This window comes from Brassica napus, chromosome A4, assembly GCF_020379485.1.
Source record: "Brassica napus cultivar Da-Ae chromosome A4, Da-Ae, whole genome shotgun sequence".
Lineage (NCBI taxonomy): Eukaryota > Viridiplantae > Streptophyta > Magnoliopsida > Brassicales > Brassicaceae > Brassica > Brassica napus.
In genome coordinates this window covers 18,648,075-18,666,695 of record NC_063437.1, presented here as the reverse complement: position 1 = coordinate 18,666,695, position 18,621 = coordinate 18,648,075, and the positions used below count along the sequence as shown (strand labels likewise).

General features: G+C 35.7%; 4 protein-coding genes across 5 annotated transcripts; 3 read left to right on the top strand and 1 right to left on the bottom strand.

The window, feature by feature from the left end:
* The first annotated feature begins 289 nt into the window (after nt 1-289).
* LOC125575112 (S-adenosylmethionine synthase 3-like) lies at nt 290-2,816 on the top strand. 2 transcript variants are annotated; one of them, XM_048778534.1, is made up of 2 exons: nt 290-403; nt 1,464-2,816. In XM_048778534.1, the coding sequence occupies exon 2, from the start codon at nt 1,466-1,468 to the stop codon at nt 2,636-2,638; it is 1,173 nt and encodes a 390-aa protein (XP_048634491.1). In that variant the 5' UTR covers nt 290-403; nt 1,464-1,465; the 3' UTR covers nt 2,639-2,816. The 2 variants fall into 2 exon arrangements, with proteins under 2 accessions (XP_048634491.1, XP_048634490.1); XM_048778533.1 differs by having other exon boundaries at nt 322-537.
* A 2,325-nt stretch (nt 2,817-5,141) lies between these two features.
* On the top strand, nt 5,142-7,021 carry LOC125608319 (probable xyloglucan endotransglucosylase/hydrolase protein 32). The gene is made up of 4 exons (XM_048778535.1): nt 5,142-5,421; nt 5,533-5,633; nt 5,708-5,925; nt 6,503-7,021. Exons 1-4 carry the CDS (start codon nt 5,208-5,210, stop codon nt 6,867-6,869), a joined length of 900 nt encoding a protein of 299 aa, XP_048634492.1. The 5' UTR covers nt 5,142-5,207; the 3' UTR covers nt 6,870-7,021.
* Nucleotides 7,022-10,991: 3,970 nt separating this feature from the next.
* On the top strand, nt 10,992-13,346 carry LOC125608318 (ACT domain-containing protein ACR10). Its single transcript, XM_048778532.1, has 6 exons — nt 10,992-11,281; nt 11,366-11,584; nt 11,675-11,780; nt 12,118-12,436; nt 12,517-12,801; nt 12,879-13,346. The coding sequence occupies exons 1-6, from the start codon at nt 11,128-11,130 to the stop codon at nt 13,014-13,016; spliced, it is 1,221 nt and encodes a 406-aa protein (XP_048634489.1). The 5' UTR covers nt 10,992-11,127; the 3' UTR covers nt 13,017-13,346.
* A 3,881-nt stretch (nt 13,347-17,227) lies between these two features.
* Nucleotides 17,228-18,621, bottom strand: LOC125608317 (aquaporin TIP1-1). Its single transcript, XM_048778531.1, has 2 exons — nt 18,118-18,621; nt 17,228-17,743 (listed from the first exon to the last, which is right to left on the bottom strand). Exons 1-2 carry the CDS (start codon nt 18,499-18,501, stop codon nt 17,372-17,374), a joined length of 756 nt encoding a protein of 251 aa, XP_048634488.1. The 5' UTR covers nt 18,502-18,621; the 3' UTR covers nt 17,228-17,371.

Below are 18,621 nucleotides of genomic sequence, written 5' to 3'. Positions count from 1 at the left end.
GCTGAACACTGACTCGGGCCTTAGACCCAGAACTCTTCTGCCCAAAGCCCATTGGTTAGCCCATTACCCTTAAACGGCACCGCTTCACAGATCCGGGTTTGCAGTTACTCTGCATATACTGTATGGTCCAATTGCGATGTCGATGTCGATGTCGATATCGAGTAGCTCATCTTACCAACCACACCCATACCACCAACGACGACGGGGTTGGTGAGAGATTATAGTTACCTTCATCTCACCGTCCATTTCACTTAACACAAGATCAACGTCCCTAAATCATTTCACTACTGTACACCAATAAACACGTGATCGCAGCTTCGCCAACAATATAAACCGAAGGTGAAGGTAGCACGATAAGAGCGGGCAAAACACATACAGAGCGAGTCGAACTCCTCCTCACGCGGCGAGTTTATCTCCTCCTCTCACTCACTCTTTATTATCTCAATAAATAAATCTCATATCTTTCTCTCATTACTCTCTCTCGTTTCTCTTTGCTCTTCTCCATATCTCGAATCCCTCTACTTCTTCGTTTAACAGGTTTGTTTTCTTCGACTCAGTTCTGTAATCTATTGTTGCTCTTTTGTTCTATTAGATCGGTTCACTGTGTTGGTAGCTTTGTATGTTATGTGATAATCACTCGTTCACGATTTGGAATCATTGGGTTTTGTATTGATAAATCTGATTAGGCAGGAGCGTTCTGTTCGAGTTTGGATTGGATGCTTCGGATTTTTAATACACTGATCATAGTTTCATTAGTTTTCGGATCTAGTTCAGTTTAGTTCTTTTTCTAGTTTTGTTCGTATCTAGTTATATCTAATATCTAAAATCATCCAAAAATCTAAAATTATATGTCGAAAATTAAACTATACAAATTATTTAAAAAGTTGATAAAAGAATTAACCAAATTATCCAGAAAAAAATCTGGTGTAAAAACTATTAGCATCTCTAAAAAGGCTCTAATATATATAAATTATTTAATTAATTCAGATATTTTTGGATTCCAGTTTGAATTTCTATTTAGATAGGATAATATCTGATATCCAAAATATCTAGTCCTTAAACCTCACTTAAAACAGTTAACAACAATGTTCTAGAAATTGGTTTAGCCAAAATGATTTTTAAAAAATCTGATTTATCAATTCAAATCGGTTTAATATTGTTTTAAATCGAATAAAATTAGTCCAAATCTGTTTAACAAACAATAATGTTGGTGCAAATTTATCAATTTATCTAATTTATTATTTTTGTATATTTAATTTTTGTATTCATCAAAATAGTTTTATAATGGGACACAAAAAATTATAATAACTAATATAAGTATAAAATATATAAATATTGTTGAACATTAGTTACAAAAACATCAGAAACTTTAAAATCTCGATTTGTTTTAAAAAAAAAAATTATGCGTCCTCTTCGTTTACATTTGGAACCAATAAATATATTTTCTGTTTTCCAATCTACAGAAATGGAAACGTTCCTATTCACCTCCGAATCAGTCAACGAGGGACACCCCGACAAGCTCTGCGACCAAGTCTCCGACGCCATCCTCGACGCATGCCTCGAACAAGACCCCGAAAGCAAAGTAGCATGCGAGACGTGCACCAAGACCAACATGGTCATGGTCTTCGGCGAGATCACGACCTCCGCTAAAGTAGACTACGAAAAAATCGTCAGAGCCACCTGCAGAGAGATCGGTTTCGTCTCGGCCGACGTCGGCCTGGACGCAGACAAGTGCAACGTCCTGGTCAACATCGAGCAGCAGAGCCCCGACATCGCTCAGGGAGTTCACGGTCATTTGACCAAGAAGCCTGAGGACATCGGGGCCGGTGATCAGGGGCACATGTTCGGTTACGCTACGGATGAAACTCCTGAACTTATGCCGTTGACTCATGTGCTTGCCACCAAGCTCGGCGCGAAGCTTACCGAAGTGAGGAAGAACAAGACTTGTCCCTGGTTGAGACCTGATGGTAAGACGCAGGTCACTGTCGAGTACAAAAACGATGGTGGTGCCATGATTCCTATTCGTGTCCACACGGTTCTCATCTCGACTCAGCATGATGAGACCGTTACCAACGACGAGATCGCTAAGGACTTGAAGCAGCATGTGATCAAGCCGGTGATTCCCGCTAAGTACCTTGACGACAAGACCATCTTCCATCTCAACCCGTCTGGTCGATTTGTCATCGGTGGGCCTCACGGTGACGCTGGACTCACCGGGAGGAAGATCATCATCGACACGTACGGTGGTTGGGGTGCTCACGGTGGTGGTGCTTTCTCGGGGAAAGATCCCACCAAGGTTGATAGAAGCGGTGCTTACATCGTTAGGCAGGCTGCCAAGAGCGTGGTTGCAGCGGGGCTAGCGCGCCGCTGCATTGTCCAGGTGTCGTATGCTATCGGTGTGCCGGAGCCGCTCTCGGTGTTTGTTGACACGTACAAGACTGGGACTATCCCGGATAAGGATATCCTTGTGTTGATTAAGGAGGCCTTTGACTTTAGGCCTGGGATGATGGCTATTAACCTTGATTTGAAGAGAGGAGGTAACTTCAGGTTCCAGAAAACGGCGGCGTATGGTCATTTTGGGCGTGAAGATCCTGACTTCACTTGGGAGGTGGTGAAGCCACTCAAGCCAAAGGCCTAAGACAAAACAAAAGAGTTGGCAGTTGCAAGAACTGAGGTGGTGGGAGACTCTCTCTCTCCCACTACTACTACTGGGAACTTATCATTAAACTATTATTATTGCAAAAGATTTGAATAATCCCATACTTTCACATTTTGTTTTTGCTGCCACTGGAGTTTCATGTTTTTATTTTCTGGCTTTTTTTCTTCTTCTTAACCTCTTGTATTGTAATTTTGATTGTCAAGAAACACATCGTTGTGGTCTTAAATATTATCGTTATATTCAAACTGAACAATCTTTAAACTTAAAAAAAAAAACAGAGAACCTGAAATGAAGAGAAGTTCAATGAAGAGTTTGGTATAGTTAGTGACTTTTTTTTTGTTTTGATCAAAACTCTTGGACCACCTAGTAAAAGTTTAAGAGGTCGCATCACATGTTCGATTCCAGTTGGGAGGGATCTACTCTTCTAAAGAGAGTTAATTTAACATGCATGGTTTGAACTTCACCACATGAAGATGTATGGGGCCTTCCTAATCATTAAAAAAAAAGAATAGAAGTATCAGAACGTCTCTTCTCGAGCTTCATACATGTCATCTACTTTGCTCCAGATAGTGCGTGTATCATCTAATAAGCAGAGCATTAACTTACAATGCTAACTCTCTTTATTTGTGATATATTCTTGCTCCAAGGCTTGCAATATGTAGGAAATAAGGGTGTATGCATTGATAAATGAAGTTAAGGTGCTTTAGATTTATGTGTTTAAAGGACATAGCAGAGAATTTAGACAAGTGGACTGCTTTTGTAGCCCAAAATGCAGTTACTTCAAGTGATGCTGAGAACTTGATGTTGAGGATAACAAGAAACTGCAACTCATGAGTCACCTTCTTGATCATCTTCATGAGTCACCGTTAATCTAAAAGCCAAATGAAGATCTTTTGAGATTTACTTCCCGTCCTTCATTCCTTCATCATAACGACATTAGTATAATCAAATTATGCGCATTATAATGAAGTTATTTTTGTTCACAAAAATTAAAATGGCTAACTAATTAATGAAAATTTTGTCGGTTATATGGGTCCTGCAACGGTCGATTATAAAGACTCATATCACCGTTACCGACAAAATAGTGAAAATTTATTTCCCTTTTTTGGTTAAATCATTTTACATGTTTTTCATACTAATTTCCAAAGAGAATTACGGTCGACATGAATTATTTTTTGAATATTTAAGTGATGATATTATATCCGCATAGACACGTATATTTATTGTTTTGAGTTTGCTCTGAACTCGGATAATTTAATTTTTCAAAACCCTCTAATCACTATACCACTACCACTAGACCACCCTTGTGCAGTTAGTTTTCAAATATTTATGATTAGTAAACAAATGAAAAGAGACATAAATAAATATAAATATATTTATAACTTTGAACAAAAAATATATTTATAACAAATTCAAAAAACTCTAAAAAGTTTCACGACATTCAAAAACAAAATAGTTATTTACCAACAGTCCCCGTACATTTTGTGTCGACAATAGATTCAACTTTATAGAGTAAAAAACCCATTGAGGCAAAGTAAGTGGAAAGAATAGAGAAATGAAGAATACTGACACTCTAGAGGGTAAATTTAACTCCCTTGATTGGTATAGTTTTTTTCTCTTTCATACCACTAATTTTACCACTGCTTTTCCTTGTATATCCATCTTTTACAGTGATTTTGTGCCGTTAACAAATTTGTACCGTTTTTTATTACCAGTAGGATCCTTATTTATATTTTTGGCAAGTACAATAATGTAACTTTGCTTATAGAGCATATCCAATGAATGCACTTAATTATACACATGCACGCATCTACGTTTTCCGTGGCTCTATCATAACAATTGTTTTTTTTAATTACTATCGCACTATGCCCACAACTTGTTCCACAAATCCTTTCTATTTACGAATATTGGGGATTCAATCAACTTTTCTTCTCCTTAGGCATTAACCCTAAGTCCTAATAGCTTTCCGCAACATCACTTCATCCTCTTTAACAAAATAAAAACATCACTTTATCTTGTAATATATATTGCTATCATATCCAAAGAGTAATAGAAAAAGAAACAAAAAGAGATGAAGTTAATGGTCGATTTTGAAGATTATGAGACGGAGAGGTATCTACGCATGTTTGTAGTAAGCCATCTCAGTCGGTGTTGAAACCACTTGTCCTCGCATCGGTCATTTTTTTGTGAATGTTATCTTAACCTACGATTTTCCCTAAATTTATAGCATGTAAGTGTATCTCACGAGAGCAACGTTATAATGGATGCTAGACTGCTAGTGATGTTATATATTTTAGACCGTTTAAGAGTTTTTGGTGAGTGGACCACCCATTTTCATTATGTATTTTTGTGAATGGGTCCAAATAGTGAGGACCCATTCCATTTCCATTTCCCCTCATAAACGCTTATAATATTTGAAAAATCATGTCCATCTACCCCCCCCCCCCCCCCCCCCCCCCCCCCACAGCATCTTTCTCTCGTTCACTCTGCATTTATATACTCCACTCTTCTTCTCTCCACTTCACACAAAAGAAGAGAAACCGAAAAAATGGGTAACTCTCTGATCTCTCTTCTCCCAGTCTTCCAATTTTTGGTGTTATTAGGATCCTCAGTAAATGCCTATTGGCCACCATCACCTGGTTACTGGCCAAGCTCCAAGGTTGGCTCCTTGAGCTTCTACAAAGGTTTTAAGAATCTTTGGGGTCCTCAGCATCAGAGAACGGACCAAAATGGCCTCACCATCTGGCTCGATAGAACCTCAGGTACTTATTCAACACTCTGCTTCTCATTTTCTCAAGTGCGTATCTGAAAATTGATTTGCACCTTATATGTTTTTTATCTATTAAAACTGGATTTGGGGGTTGTAACTATAGGAAGTGGATTTAAGTCAGTGAAGCCATTCAGATCAGGCTATTTTGGAGCTTCCATAAAGCTCCAACCTGGCTACACTGCTGGAGTCATCACATCTCTCTATGTGAGAGCTAGAAACTCTCTTAGCTAAGTACTTTTAGTAACATTTAGTGAGCTTAATTAAATTACATATTGCAGCTGTCAAATCAAGAGGCACATCCAGGATTCCATGATGAAGTGGACATTGAATTTTTGGGGACAACATTTGGGAAACCATACACACTTCAGACAAATGTGTACATTAGAGGAAGTGGTGATGGCAAAATCATTGGTCGTGAGATGAAGTTTCGCTTGTGGTTTGATCCAACTTCGGGGTTTCACCACTATGCTATTCTTTGGAACCCTAGAGAAATCATGTAAGCTTTCTTCTGCTTTATTGTCTTATACACAATTAGATTTAAGATTGTTTTGTTCAATCTAAATCTTAACAACTAGCGTCGTTATGAATAGGCTTCGTGGTCTATAATTATTTTCTGTCCGGCGGATCTAGGTGGATATCTATAGCTATATAGTAAACAAAAAAGGGAATTTTAAAAAGATCTTCCGTAGGGTTGCATTATTCGTGCAATGAGAGATATAATTAGAGACAAACAAGAAAAGACAACGACACTTCGACGGTGGACAATTAAACTTGATTTTCTTTTTGTTGTGTATAAATAATTAATGATTTCACATGTTATTCATTTCTAGGCATAAGCATAACCAAAGTGTCAGCCATACAAACTTTTTAGTTTCTCTAACCAAGTATGAGTCCTTTACGCGGTTTCGCCTATGAGGTGCGACCACATCAATGGGACATACATAATCTACCAACCATTTTAAGCATTTTACATATTTTATAAATAGATCTCACATTTTTTACATCAGTGGAAGATTCCAACTAATGTTGAATATTCAAACTAAAGCTGTTATTTTCTTCATTTGCAATTTCAGATTTTTGGTGGATGATATTCCCATAAGAAGATACCCAAAAAAGAGTGCAGCTACATTTCCTTTGAGACCAATGTGGCTTTATGGTTCCATATGGGATGCTTCTTCTTGGGCAACTGAAGATGGTAAATACAAAGCTGACTATAAATACCAACCTTTTACTGCCAAATACACTAATTTCAAAGCCATCGGTTGCACCGCTTACTCACCAGCACGATGCCATCCAGTGTCCGCTTCGCCATACCGTTCTGGCGGCTTAACCCGAAACCAATACCAAGCAATGAGATGGGTGCAAACACATAATATGATATACAATTATTGCAAAGATTATAAGCGTGACCATTCTCTAACGCCTGAATGTTTGCGTTAGGAAAAAAATTCTGAAAGTCCAACGTTTGAAAATTTTAATTTCATCAAGAAAACACCACAACAATCTTGGGAAATTTTTGGGAGTTTTAAATTATATATGATAATGTGGTTTTCTTTTTCACGAAAAATAAATTTTCCTTTCTTTTTTGCTTATCATCTTGTCTTATATGCGTATATGTTTACAATACCGTACGGTTGGCCAACTATGTCTCATAAACACAATAACAATGGAAACAAACGACATAGTTATAAATGCATTTCAAAGAAGTAAATGTCAGGACCATAATGACAAGTATGATTGCAACTGATCAAGATGAAAAAATATACTTTATCAATTCAATTTTTTGGATAATAGATTCTTTCCATTAAAAATATTTTTCTCCCCTCTGTTCATTTCCTCGTCAAGCTTCTTTTTGTGATTCCAACCACCTACGTCCGTGGGTTTTCTCAGTCACGACATCGGTCGGTCTCTTGCTTTTTGCTTTCTAGTTATTCTATATTTTGCATGTATAGTCATTTGTTCGGTTAGCTTTGGTTTTCAATCTTCAGATCTAGATATTGATCTTAAGTCCTTTCGTTAGTGTTTTTGACGAGTACTTATCATGTTCTCTTCTGGTATCTAAGGCCCTAAGTTCTCTTCAGTCAATCTTTTGAATTGCCTCCTCTTCATGTTTGAATATATTGTATTGCAGATAAGTCGTTCGAATCCGGCAGGTAGGACTTTCTAAACGTTTTTAGTTTCTATTTTTAGTTTTTGTTAATATCTTGGGCCTTTATCAACCTTATAAATCATGGGAACTCAATGTATATCCCTGCCTGAGATAAATCTAAGGAATCCTACTAGACTTGGGCCTTTGTTAATCATATAAATCGCGGGAATTCATTGTATAGCCCTGCCTGTATATATTGCAGATAAATCTAAGGCTCTCAAGTTTCAACCAAGAGTAGCTTTTAAGTGCATCTGAACTCTGAACTCCAATTCGATAGTTATAAACAATATTTTTAAGCTTAGAAAAAAGATTATAAATAGATAAAATCCAAGTATTTTTGTTTAGTATGGATTTTTTTCACGCAAACATGAATAAGAACTAGAATAGTCCTATCCCATAGTAGTTAAAAGTAAATAATATAGTAAGCTGTATATGCATCACCCATCTGAAGACTAGACTTGTAGAGGCAAGTCTTTCCTTTTTTTTTTGGGCTTTTGGTATCTTCAAGTCCATGGGTAATGCATATAGCTTAGAATATTTAATTTTAGCTACTCTTTTTCCAAGCTTAAAAATATTGCTTAAAACTATCAAACTAGAGTTCAGATTTCCTGTTTTTTTAACTATCAAACTGGAATTATATATATATATATATATAGTTGCCAGTGATGTATAATGCTTGTGATGTACTTTCTTCATTTGTGCCAATGGATTTGTTTTACTTGGCCTAAGGATTATGTAATCTACCATTAACCAAAACCAGGTATATTATAATTTTCTAGGTAACAGTCTTCACTGATATTTTCACAGGGAAAGATCCAATCGCTTCTAAGACGTACACAAAAATGACAGATAAACATCATTGTCTCATTAAAATTATAATTTCATGTAGAATTCAGTGCTGTGTGGATTGGACAAAGTAATTTTCGCCTATTGGTAGTGGCATTAGACTTATAAATTATGCATACACATGATTTGAAAGTGTGCATAGTTTTCTTAACTGTTTCCGTCAAATTTTAGGTTTAGGCTTTTGGTGTGGATTTATCATAATTGATTTATTTTTATTTTAAAAGTTTATAAGAAGTTCCAAACTTTAGTTATGTCGGTTTCAGTATCATAAGAGGTTTCGTGCGGGTTCAGTGATTGTTGTTTTGCATATTTACGTTATACTTCTTTCTTCTTTTCTGAATCTTCATGCCACTTTGTTTCTTCAAATAAACTGACTTGAACCAACATAATTGTAATCAAGTGATAGGTACTCTTTACTCTTTTGGCTCAAATATCCCACTGATATTAAATAGTTGAACAAAGACAATTCAAAAGAGAACATTGAAAAAGAAAGTCTAAGGAACGAGTTATTTTTAAAAGTAACATGCTAGTAGCAACAGCATGATGCTACTATTAGAGTTTAATATTGCAAGTTTTACCTTTACAAGTTGCATTTTGGACGATTTGGATAGGCAGGCAAGACTTTTTACTCCTCCTAGTCCTACTTGCTCATTTCTATAAACATCTTCCTATTATTTCATATTAACTTGTAGAAATCAAGAAAGAAATCAAATGTAGTGTTAAGCCGTTCACTAAAAACAACACCAACTTTATACATGATTTGTCATATCAAACTTTATTTAGCAACTATTAATACTACAAAGTTACATTCATATGGAATTTTTACTTATGCATGAATAGAAAGGCTACGAACTAAGAACAATAAAAAATGTTTTTAAGAAAAATACTAGTTATAAAAGAACAATAAATAAAAAGGGTCATGGCAAGGCTTGAATGCTGGTATGGAGGGTTAATTAATCAAGTTTTACAAAAATCATCAGTATCTTTCTATATATTCTAAACACATTCGAATTTTCTTATAAAAATTTCAAGGGTGTCATGTGACACCCCATCTTATGTAGTGGGTCGTCTGTCACTGGGTTTGAGTGTTGCTAATGATGTTCTCGTCTCTTTACTGGAAAGAGACAGAATTTGTAAATATTCTTGTTGAATTGTAAAGAATTTGTTAATAATTGTATCAAGTCTCTAGACTTAGAATGAATACTTAGCGTGTTGTCTTGTTCAACGTTTTGGTCTTTCGTAAGGATCACTGTGACTGTAAAGTGTTATGAAGTTCCTCTTACCACGCATAAACTGAGAGATTAAGATTATGAGCATCTAATTCATTTCATTCCTCAGCACCATTTTAGTTTTGTGGATATTATTCTTTGGCTGAGCATGTCATTTTCATGCAACCGGTTAATCTCCAGCGCCTAAGTCCGTCCTCACAAACCTGGTTCAAAAAATTGTCAGCCTCCCCCACTCATCAAGTTCTAAATACTATATCCTCCCATAATTTCCTTCCCTTTTGCTTTTAATCATTCTCTAATAATGTAACCAGATTTAAGAAAAAAACATTCCTCTAAGGTTTTATTAATAATACATGATGCATGCAACATATTATTAGCCTGCCAACAACAAAAACTTTTGCTGCTAGACCTGATGTCTCAAGTCTCTTGTAACTATTTCATGGATTTAGAAAATAACTGAAACTGTGACAAAAAAAATAAATAACTGAAACAATAAAATAATTTTACCAAAAAGAACTGAAAAAGAAATTGTAAAATAAGAAACACCTCACAGCACACAGCTCACATCGCTCTGGTAACTAAACAGTGTGCCCACGTATATGCAATTCCGTAGGACTTGCTTATTTAATTATTAAGCCCTTAAAGTCCTCACTTCTAGGAGTAGACAATTCCAACTAAATACACATAAAATAATAAATTGCAGAAAATAACAAGAGAAAAAGACTAAAATAACACTAAACCAAGTTTTTGTTCCCAAAGTAGCACTCAAGGCTCAAAGTCACAAAAATAGGTTTCATTAAAGAGGTAATGTACACTTATACCCCTAGGATTAATTAATCCAAACCTTAGGGTTTAGAGTTAAGGGGTGGGGTTTTGGAATTAGAGTTTAAAATTTTATAAATAATAAATAATAAAATAAAGAATAAAAATTTTAAAAACAGTTTCAAAAAGTATTTTTAAATTATAAAAATAAAATCTGAAAAAAAATAAAAAAAAATTTGAATTTTTTTTTTTAAAAAAAATTATAAAATTTTCGAATCTGAAAACATATAATCTGAAACTATAAAAAAAATTTTTTTTTTTATTTTTTTTATTTTTATTTTTTTTGTTTATTTAATTTTAAACCAAGGGTATTATAGATATTTTACCCTTTAATGAATGTCATTTTTGTGACTTTCTCCTTCTAGTGCTATTTTTGAGACATAAACTTCAAAAGGTGCTATTATTGACAATTGCCCAAATAACAACGTGAAATCTAACACTTTGAATAGTCAATATTTTTAATTAATATCATAAATATAATCAGGATTTAGTGGGGTTAATTTCTAAAACGAGAAGATTCACAACAAAACATGGCTAACGACGAAGTTAAAGCTCCTTTGACTCTCTCTCAATAAAAGCCAAAGCCCAAACCTTAAGAAAAAAAAAAAATTGAACTCTTTGAAGAAGAAGAAGAAGACAGACAGAGAGAGAGATGGGTATCTTGTCTGATGACGTTGTGATAATCAGACAGTCGGAGAAAGAAGGCGACCCGAGTGTTATTACAATCAACTGTCCCGACAAAACTGGTCTGGGTTGCGATCTCTGTCGTATCCTCCTCTTCTTCGGTCTCAACATTGTCAGAGGAGGTAAAAAAGGAACCAACTTTATGTAATCTATTGGTTATTATTCTTTATTTTTTGTGAACTGAATGTGTTCGATGAAATGCAAAGATGTATCCACCGACGGAAGATGGTGTTACTTGGTGTTCTGGGTGATCGGGAAACCGAACACGAGATGGAATCTGTTGAAGACGAGGCTTGTGGAGGCGAGTCCTGCTTTTGCTTGGGCCTTTGGTATCTCAAGATGTTACCTTTCTGACTCTGAGTCTCAGCCTCCTGATCTTTTCTTGTTGAAGCTAGCTTGCTCTGATCGCACAGGGCTTTTATATGGTTAGCGCTTCTCTATCTGTTTTAGGTTATTGATTGATTCTTGTGGATTCAAGATTTGATATGAGACTGTGTGTTGTTTTGTATTGGTAGATGTCACAGAGGTTCTTTACAAGCTTGAGATTAACATTGAGAAAGTGAAGATATCAACTACTCCTGATGGCAAAGTTATGGACTTGTTCTTTGTCACAGACACTAGGTATGAGCCTATACTCCCTCCCTCACAAAATGATGTATGTTTTAGGTTAGTACATATTAAAAAAGACATATTGAATTTTAGCGGTAAATAATTTTTTTTTTGTGATTATCTATTTTCCATAATTTTTTAAACCAATAACAATTTAATAAATACAATTAATTTTTTGAAGTTTACAAGTAATCACTACTAATTCATAAATAATGCATTGAAAATACAAAAAAAATATCTTTTTGAAATAAATTTTTTTTTTAAACATGTATCTTTTTAGTATTATTTAAAACGTAACTCTGAAATGGATTGCTTATGTTCAGGTGTGTTCTGTTCTTGTTTTTGTCAGAGAGCTTTTAGGTACGGAGAAGAGGAGGGACGAAGTCTATGAGTACCTGAGAGATGCCATTGGAGATGCAATGATGAGCTATGACATTGAACTTGTTAGCTCAGAAGTTACAGCTCGCTCCCCGGCTTCTTCCTCCTTTGCGGAAACATTGTTCTCCTCGTTGGAAGAGCATCCAAGTGGGCTACAGACTTCAAGCAGTGTGTCAATTGCAGTTGACAACTCGCTAAGCCGAGCTCACACGCTCATTCAAATCACTTGTCAAGATCACAAAGGCCTTCTCTATGATATCATGAGGACCTTCAAGGACTTCAACATTCAGGTTTGTTGCAGAGTCAATAATCCTCAGGGTCTATGATATAACCATGTGACTCATTTTCTTGAATCTTGGTTTGTGAGTAGATCTCATATGGGCGTTTTACAATTAAACGAGGAAAGAACTGTGAGATAGACTTGTTCATCGTGCAATCTGATGGGAGGAAGATTCTTGACTCAAGCAAGCAAGATGCATTGGTTTCTCGTTTGAGAGCAGAGCTGCAGCAACCTCTGAGAGTGGTGATGATGAATAGAGGTCCTGATACTGAACTTTTGGTGACAAACCCTGTTGAGTTATCAGGAAAAGGACGGCCACAAGTCTTCTATGACATTGCACTTGCCCTCAAGAAGATCAACACCTGCATCTTCTCGGTATATAATCACTATCTCATACCAACAACAGACCTAATAAATCATCTAATTTCCATGAATAAATGTGTTTTAATTAGGCTGAGATTGGAAGACACCTGACGGGAGACCGAGAATGGGAGGTGTACAAAGTGTTGATCAACGAAGAAGAGAGCTTACCGGTCTCGAGAAGCAAGATCGAGGAACAAGTGTGGAGTACTTTGATGGGTTGGGAGTGAGGTTTTCAAGATACTCAGGACCATTAGCTGACCTCAGACACATAGCAAAAGAGTATATGACTGTAAGATTGTGACTTTATGATGGAAATGAGTGAGTCTATGTAGATTAAGCTGCTAGGAGGTAATTAATCTGATAAAACCGGGTTTTCTATAACGTTTGCAATGTGTAAATATGGTTGGAAGTGTGCTTTTATGTTAATGAGAGATAGATCTGTGTAAGTTTTGTAAATGAGAGTGTGGTTCTGTAGAATGAAGCTAAGCTAAGTCTTTGCACTTGTATTGTGCTGAGATCTTTGTCATATATATAAAGGAAAATGGTCTTTGAGGAAACTTTTTGTTTTGTGACAAAAAAAAAAGGAAACTTTTTGTTACTGTTAAATGGGCTGTGTCTAAGCCCAATAGTGAGAGTGGCAATTCTTCCGTAGTTAAAACGCATGATGAGGGAAAGAGTTTAAGCCCAATAGTGAGAGTGGCAATGGTTATGACAGGCTTCTAAGAATTTAGAGTACGATTCCACTTGTGCATATTATTATGTTAAACGACCACTATAACTGCGGAGTGCGGACACTAGCATTTGAATGTTTTGATGTTTTTAACCATGTAGATGGCCTATAATGTAAAGAAAGATGATCTACCTAATAAACATGGTTTATGATATGTAAAAAACATTGGTATGGTAACAAAAAAATATTCTTGAGAAGTGACGTCGTGGGAGAAAGGCTCCGAAGACTTGAGATAATGAGGGAGAGAATGTTAGGCACCGGCCCATATGAATTCGATTAGTAAACAATTTCTCTCCACAAACCCAATGACGTCTATACGCAATATTACGCTTGTTTACTAGTCGGCGTAAATGATAGTCGCAGTTCAATCCACTTTTTTCAAAGTGTGTTCTCTTTTCGTTGTATAAAAAGGAAAGAAGATAGTGGTTTAATAATCAGCGGATTTTAGGAAATTAATCGATCCGAATCCGAAGTAACCCTACGATATTCAACATGTGTTGTCATACGGATATGAGGTCACATTTTAAATTTCTTTTGAATATCTAAAAAAGTTCATCTGTGGATTGCACCTCTATAAGAAATTAATTAAAATTTTCCACAGGTTTGGAATAATTAAAAATGTTTGTTTTTTTTGCTACAACTTAATTTATATATTAGATGTAACTATTCGAAGTTTCACTTATAATCATAGTTCAACAAAATTAATTTATAGATGTAAAAATCCATATTCTGTATAATTGGAAGAAATAACAAAAACAAAAACAGAAGTAGAACCAAACACTAATAGCATGATTATTGGGAGTTTTTACGGTGGGGTTCTTAGCAGAATATGAGAATCTGTCTCTTAATTTTTAACTAAAAAAATTAAAAACCGGCTGTTAAATAAAATATTTAAGAACTGCTTCTTAATTTTTTAGTTAAAAGTTAAGAGACAAATTTTTATATTCCGCTAATAACCTCACCCTAAAAATTCCCAATAGTCATGTTCTAGCAATTTCATGCAAGGTCACTTCTCGGCCAATTTACATTTTAGCAGATAGCCAGAGCTGTCCTTTTCTACGGTCCATTTTTCCATCACTTTTGATAGTTTTTTTGGAATTGTCCCTCGTGCGAATCTTTTTACCATATTGTTTAGCTATGAAAAATTTAGCGATTGTGACATCGTGTGTCCTTAGTTAATCAATGCCTTGATGGTCGTATTTATTCTGTATCTGTAAAATATTTGAAGTATCAGTAACTGCTTGAACATTATGACACGTAATACTCAAAATTCCAAGAAAATGAACTACTAGACAGAAAACTATCACTTGTGTGATCATCTTCTTTTAATCAATCTATTTCCGGTTAACTCAATTATATATATCACCTAGTAATGTCTATTGTTAGAACGATGGTAAAAATTAGAAGCTTGTTCGATTCGGTTGAACTTTCAGTTTAGATAGAATTCTATATTTTGATTTTGCGTGTAAGCAAAGTTTGTGTTTAGTTCATGTGGCCGACCTCTTCTACCTAATAAAATCTGACATGTAAGAGCCGTATGATTGACAAAATATGCCATGACTCGTGAGTGTACTCTATTCAGACAGAAAAAATGATGATGAGAGTTCTAGGGAAAAGGGAAAGAGAAAGCTAAATAATGTTAGAGCATCTCCAATGTATATCTCTATATTTTTCTCTAAAATAGAAATCTCTATTATAAAGGTGAATTTGCTCCAATGTATGACTCTATAACAGAGTTCCTCTATTTTAGAGGAAAATATAGATGAATCCTACTTTTTACCTCTATATTTAGAGATGAAAATAGCAAATCTCTATATTTTCCCCTATAAATAGAGGAACTCTATTATAGAGTCATACATTGGAGTAAATCCACCTCTATAATAGAATTTCTCTATTTTAAAGGAAAATATAGAGATAAAAATAGAGGTGGGTTGGAGATGGTGTTAGGTAAGAATCCCATATGACTGCACATGGAAATCGAGTACTTTTTACATTATAATTGACAAGAAAATGTACGTGTATAGTGTAGTAGACAGTAGAGTCATCGACCACTATTGTAACTTCAATTATTGCATGCTTTCTTTTGAGAAAATGATTATATGCTTATTACAAAAGTAGATGAGAAAATGAATCTACATGGCGAATATAATCTTCAGGATATCCTTTAACCTAATTGTAGAAAGTATTGATCACACTGGAAGGACACAGTCTCCGCAGACCACAGTCCACAATATATATGAAAACAATAAGACTTGCGATGTTTCGAATCATCAATCTATAATTTCGAACACAGAAACATTTATGGAACTAAATTTCAAAATTTCATGATTAATAATACATGAACGAACGAATACTAAGGAAGAGGCTAGAAACGGTGCATGGGTGTTCACGTGCTTCTGCCCATCCTTGTCCATCTAGCCAAAAATTTTGAATATATAATGCGAAACCGAAAAAGATTCTGGTTTTAGAACTTAGCATGTGAAACACAAAGAACAAATATGCCACAGTTTCGGAACATAACGAAAACATTAGCCAATGAGGGATAAAACAGTGTACATCCGGACGATAACCTCTTCACCGAAAATGTTTACAAGATGTACGTATTATCATAATATTGGTCGTTGTCGACTGATATTACCAAACGATCATGCAACATGCTTACAAGAAATTTCATGTAAAACCTATATATCATTACGCTGGGTTGTATTTCTCTAACAATTAATAAATATATTATATATGTATTTGTAACTAGTTACACTTTTTTATAAGTATATAAATTAAAGCTCGTATGGATTATTATTGAAATGAGGTGTCCTGAGATTATATCATTATGGTTAGTAATATAGCGTCACCAAAGTCTTAGTCACTATTGAGTATTGACTACTACACTCAGTAAAGGGAATCAGTGACCCTACAATTTGATTTTCTTGCTACCTCACTGCAAAATGCCAAGAACTATACATGTTTCAAATTACTACATACATGATACAATTTTCTATATTATGCACATGTCTCTAAGAAAATACGGCAAATTCAGCTAACCCCGTATAGATATGATAGCCACGAAGGACTTGATAAAGTGTGAAAATATGGGATAAAATGAGCTTGAAGTGATGAAGATCAACTATACGGCTATACCAGAAAATATACTGATTGTGAAAACATAGTTTATACATGGTTCAGATTCATTCAACGTTAATCTTTCACCTAGTTTTATCATTTAAGTCTCTAGTAGTTATAGCTTAAAATGATGCCCATTTAAGGGAAGAAGATGAATGAAGTCTTTTTCCTTTATAACATTAAAAATGTTTTTCAAAGGAGAGAAACAAGCAACTATAGCTGTTAATTACGGTATGTATTAGAGGTTAATTAATATACTGAAACTTGTATCAAAGTTTTTTCAAAAAAAAAAAAAACTTGTATCAAAGTTTCTAAGGCATTTAATTTATATCTTAGCACCACAATAGTTTTATAGGATTGTATATTCATAGTTTGTTTTCTTATTTTCTAAAAATTCCGTCATAACAAATCATAAATGTCAAGTAAACATCTATTTTAGAATACTATACAACTACCTTATTTGCATAAGTCTTGGATTTAAGTTAATGTCTAATAAAGTGACGAGGACATTCAAAATAGAGGAGCTGACACAAGCTTAAGATGAGATAGATACATAATTCACAATATTTGCAATTATCACTCTGGAAATCAACAGAAAAGGATTCATTTGAAAGATCCAACGGTCATAAACACATGATGATGCCAAATTACACAAACGCAAAAGACAAAAAAAAGCATTAAAATTCAAAGACGACAAATCAAATTACACATGAGAGAAACAGAGAGATTGATTCAGTAGTCGGTGGTGGGGAGCTGTTCGTGGGTGGTGTTGATGAAGAAAACCTCGTAGATGAGTCCAGCGAGTCCACCGCCAACAAGAGGTCCGGCCCAGTAGACCCAGTGGTTGTTCCACGACCAGCTTACCACCGCTGGTCCAAAAGCCACGGCGGGGTTCATGGAGGCTCCACTAAAGGCTCCTCCAGCTAAGATGTTGGCACCGACAATGAAACCAATTGCTATGGGAGCGATGGTTCCAAGACTTCCGTTCTTGGGATCAACGGCGGTGGCGTAGACTGTGTAAACAAGCCCGAAGGTCATCACAATCTCGAAAACCAAAGCGTTCGACACTCCAACTCCGGCGGAGAGGCCAAAAGCCGGCACAACCTAGAAAGAAAGTTCAAAAAAGGAAAGTTCATTAGTTACTTGGCCGAGAAGTTAGGCCAAAAAGAGGTGAAAATACAATTTTTATTACAAAACCTAGAGAATTCAGACCAAAACCAATGGGAACATTAGTTAATATAGTATGATTTATTTCTAGTGCGAAACATTTTGGCGAATGAAATTTCAAAAAAGGAAAGTTCATTAGTTACTTGGCAGGTAAGTTAGGGCAAAAAGAGGTGAAAGTACAATTTTAATTACAAAACCTAGAGAATTCGAACCAAAACCAATGGGAACATTAGTTAATGTCTTTAATCTCTAAAGCGAAACATTCTAGGGACGTAAAGAAAATCGAAGGGAAAAAGGGTAATCATTCATACCAAACCGCCGGTGGCGAACTTGAGGAGGAGACAAGCAACGACTGAGCCGAGTAGCTGAGCAATCCAGTAGAGTATACCACGGAGGAGAGTGATGTTTCCACCAACGAAAGCGCCGAAAGTGACGGCAGGGTTAACGTGTCCGCCGGAGATGTTGGCGCCAACTGAGACAGCAACAAAGAGTCCAAAAGCGTGTGCCAGTGAGGCAGCTACGAGACCGGCGGGAGTGGTGGCTCCATTTTCAGTGAGCTTGTTGAAAGCCATTCCTGAGCCTGAGCCGGCGAAGACAAAGATCATAGTTGAAATAAACTCAGCCAACGCCGCCTTTAAGGCGTCGGGACGGGTGGCCTCATTGGGACTTCCAACGGCGATGTTTCTGATCGGCATGGTCGGAGAAAGATCGAACGGCTGAGATTAAATGTTGTGAATGTTAGAAGAGTGAGATGGTTCTTCTGGTCTACTCTCTGCTCATACTTATATCTGAGGTGGCGCCATTTTTGTGACTGG

Bases quoted from the DNA above. Each gene is read 5' to 3' on its own strand.
- LOC125575112 (XM_048778534.1), top strand. From the start codon at position 1,466: ATGGAAACGTTCCTATTCACCTCCGAATCAGTCAACGAGGGACACCCC.
- LOC125608319 (XM_048778535.1), top strand. From the start codon at position 5,208: ATGGGTAACTCTCTGATCTCTCTTCTCCCAGTCTTCCAATTTTTGGTG. The intron at 5,422-5,532 runs GTACTTATTCAA...TTGTAACTATAG, and splicing joins CTGGCTCGATAGAACCTCAG to GAAGTGGATTTAAGTCAGTG. The intron at 5,926-6,502 runs GTAAGCTTTCTT...TTGCAATTTCAG, and splicing joins TGGAACCCTAGAGAAATCAT to ATTTTTGGTGGATGATATTC.
- LOC125608318 (XM_048778532.1), top strand. From the start codon at position 11,128: ATGGGTATCTTGTCTGATGACGTTGTGATAATCAGACAGTCGGAGAAA. The intron at 11,585-11,674 runs GTTAGCGCTTCT...TTGTATTGGTAG, and splicing joins TCGCACAGGGCTTTTATATG to ATGTCACAGAGGTTCTTTAC. The intron at 12,437-12,516 runs GTTTGTTGCAGA...GTTTGTGAGTAG, and splicing joins TCAAGGACTTCAACATTCAG to ATCTCATATGGGCGTTTTAC.
- LOC125608317 (XM_048778531.1), bottom strand. From the start codon at position 18,501: ATGCCGATCAGAAACATCGCCGTTGGAAGTCCCAATGAGGCCACCCGT. The intron at 17,744-18,117 runs GTATGAATGATT...CTTTCTTTCTAG, and splicing joins AGTTCGCCACCGGCGGTTTG to GTTGTGCCGGCTTTTGGCCT.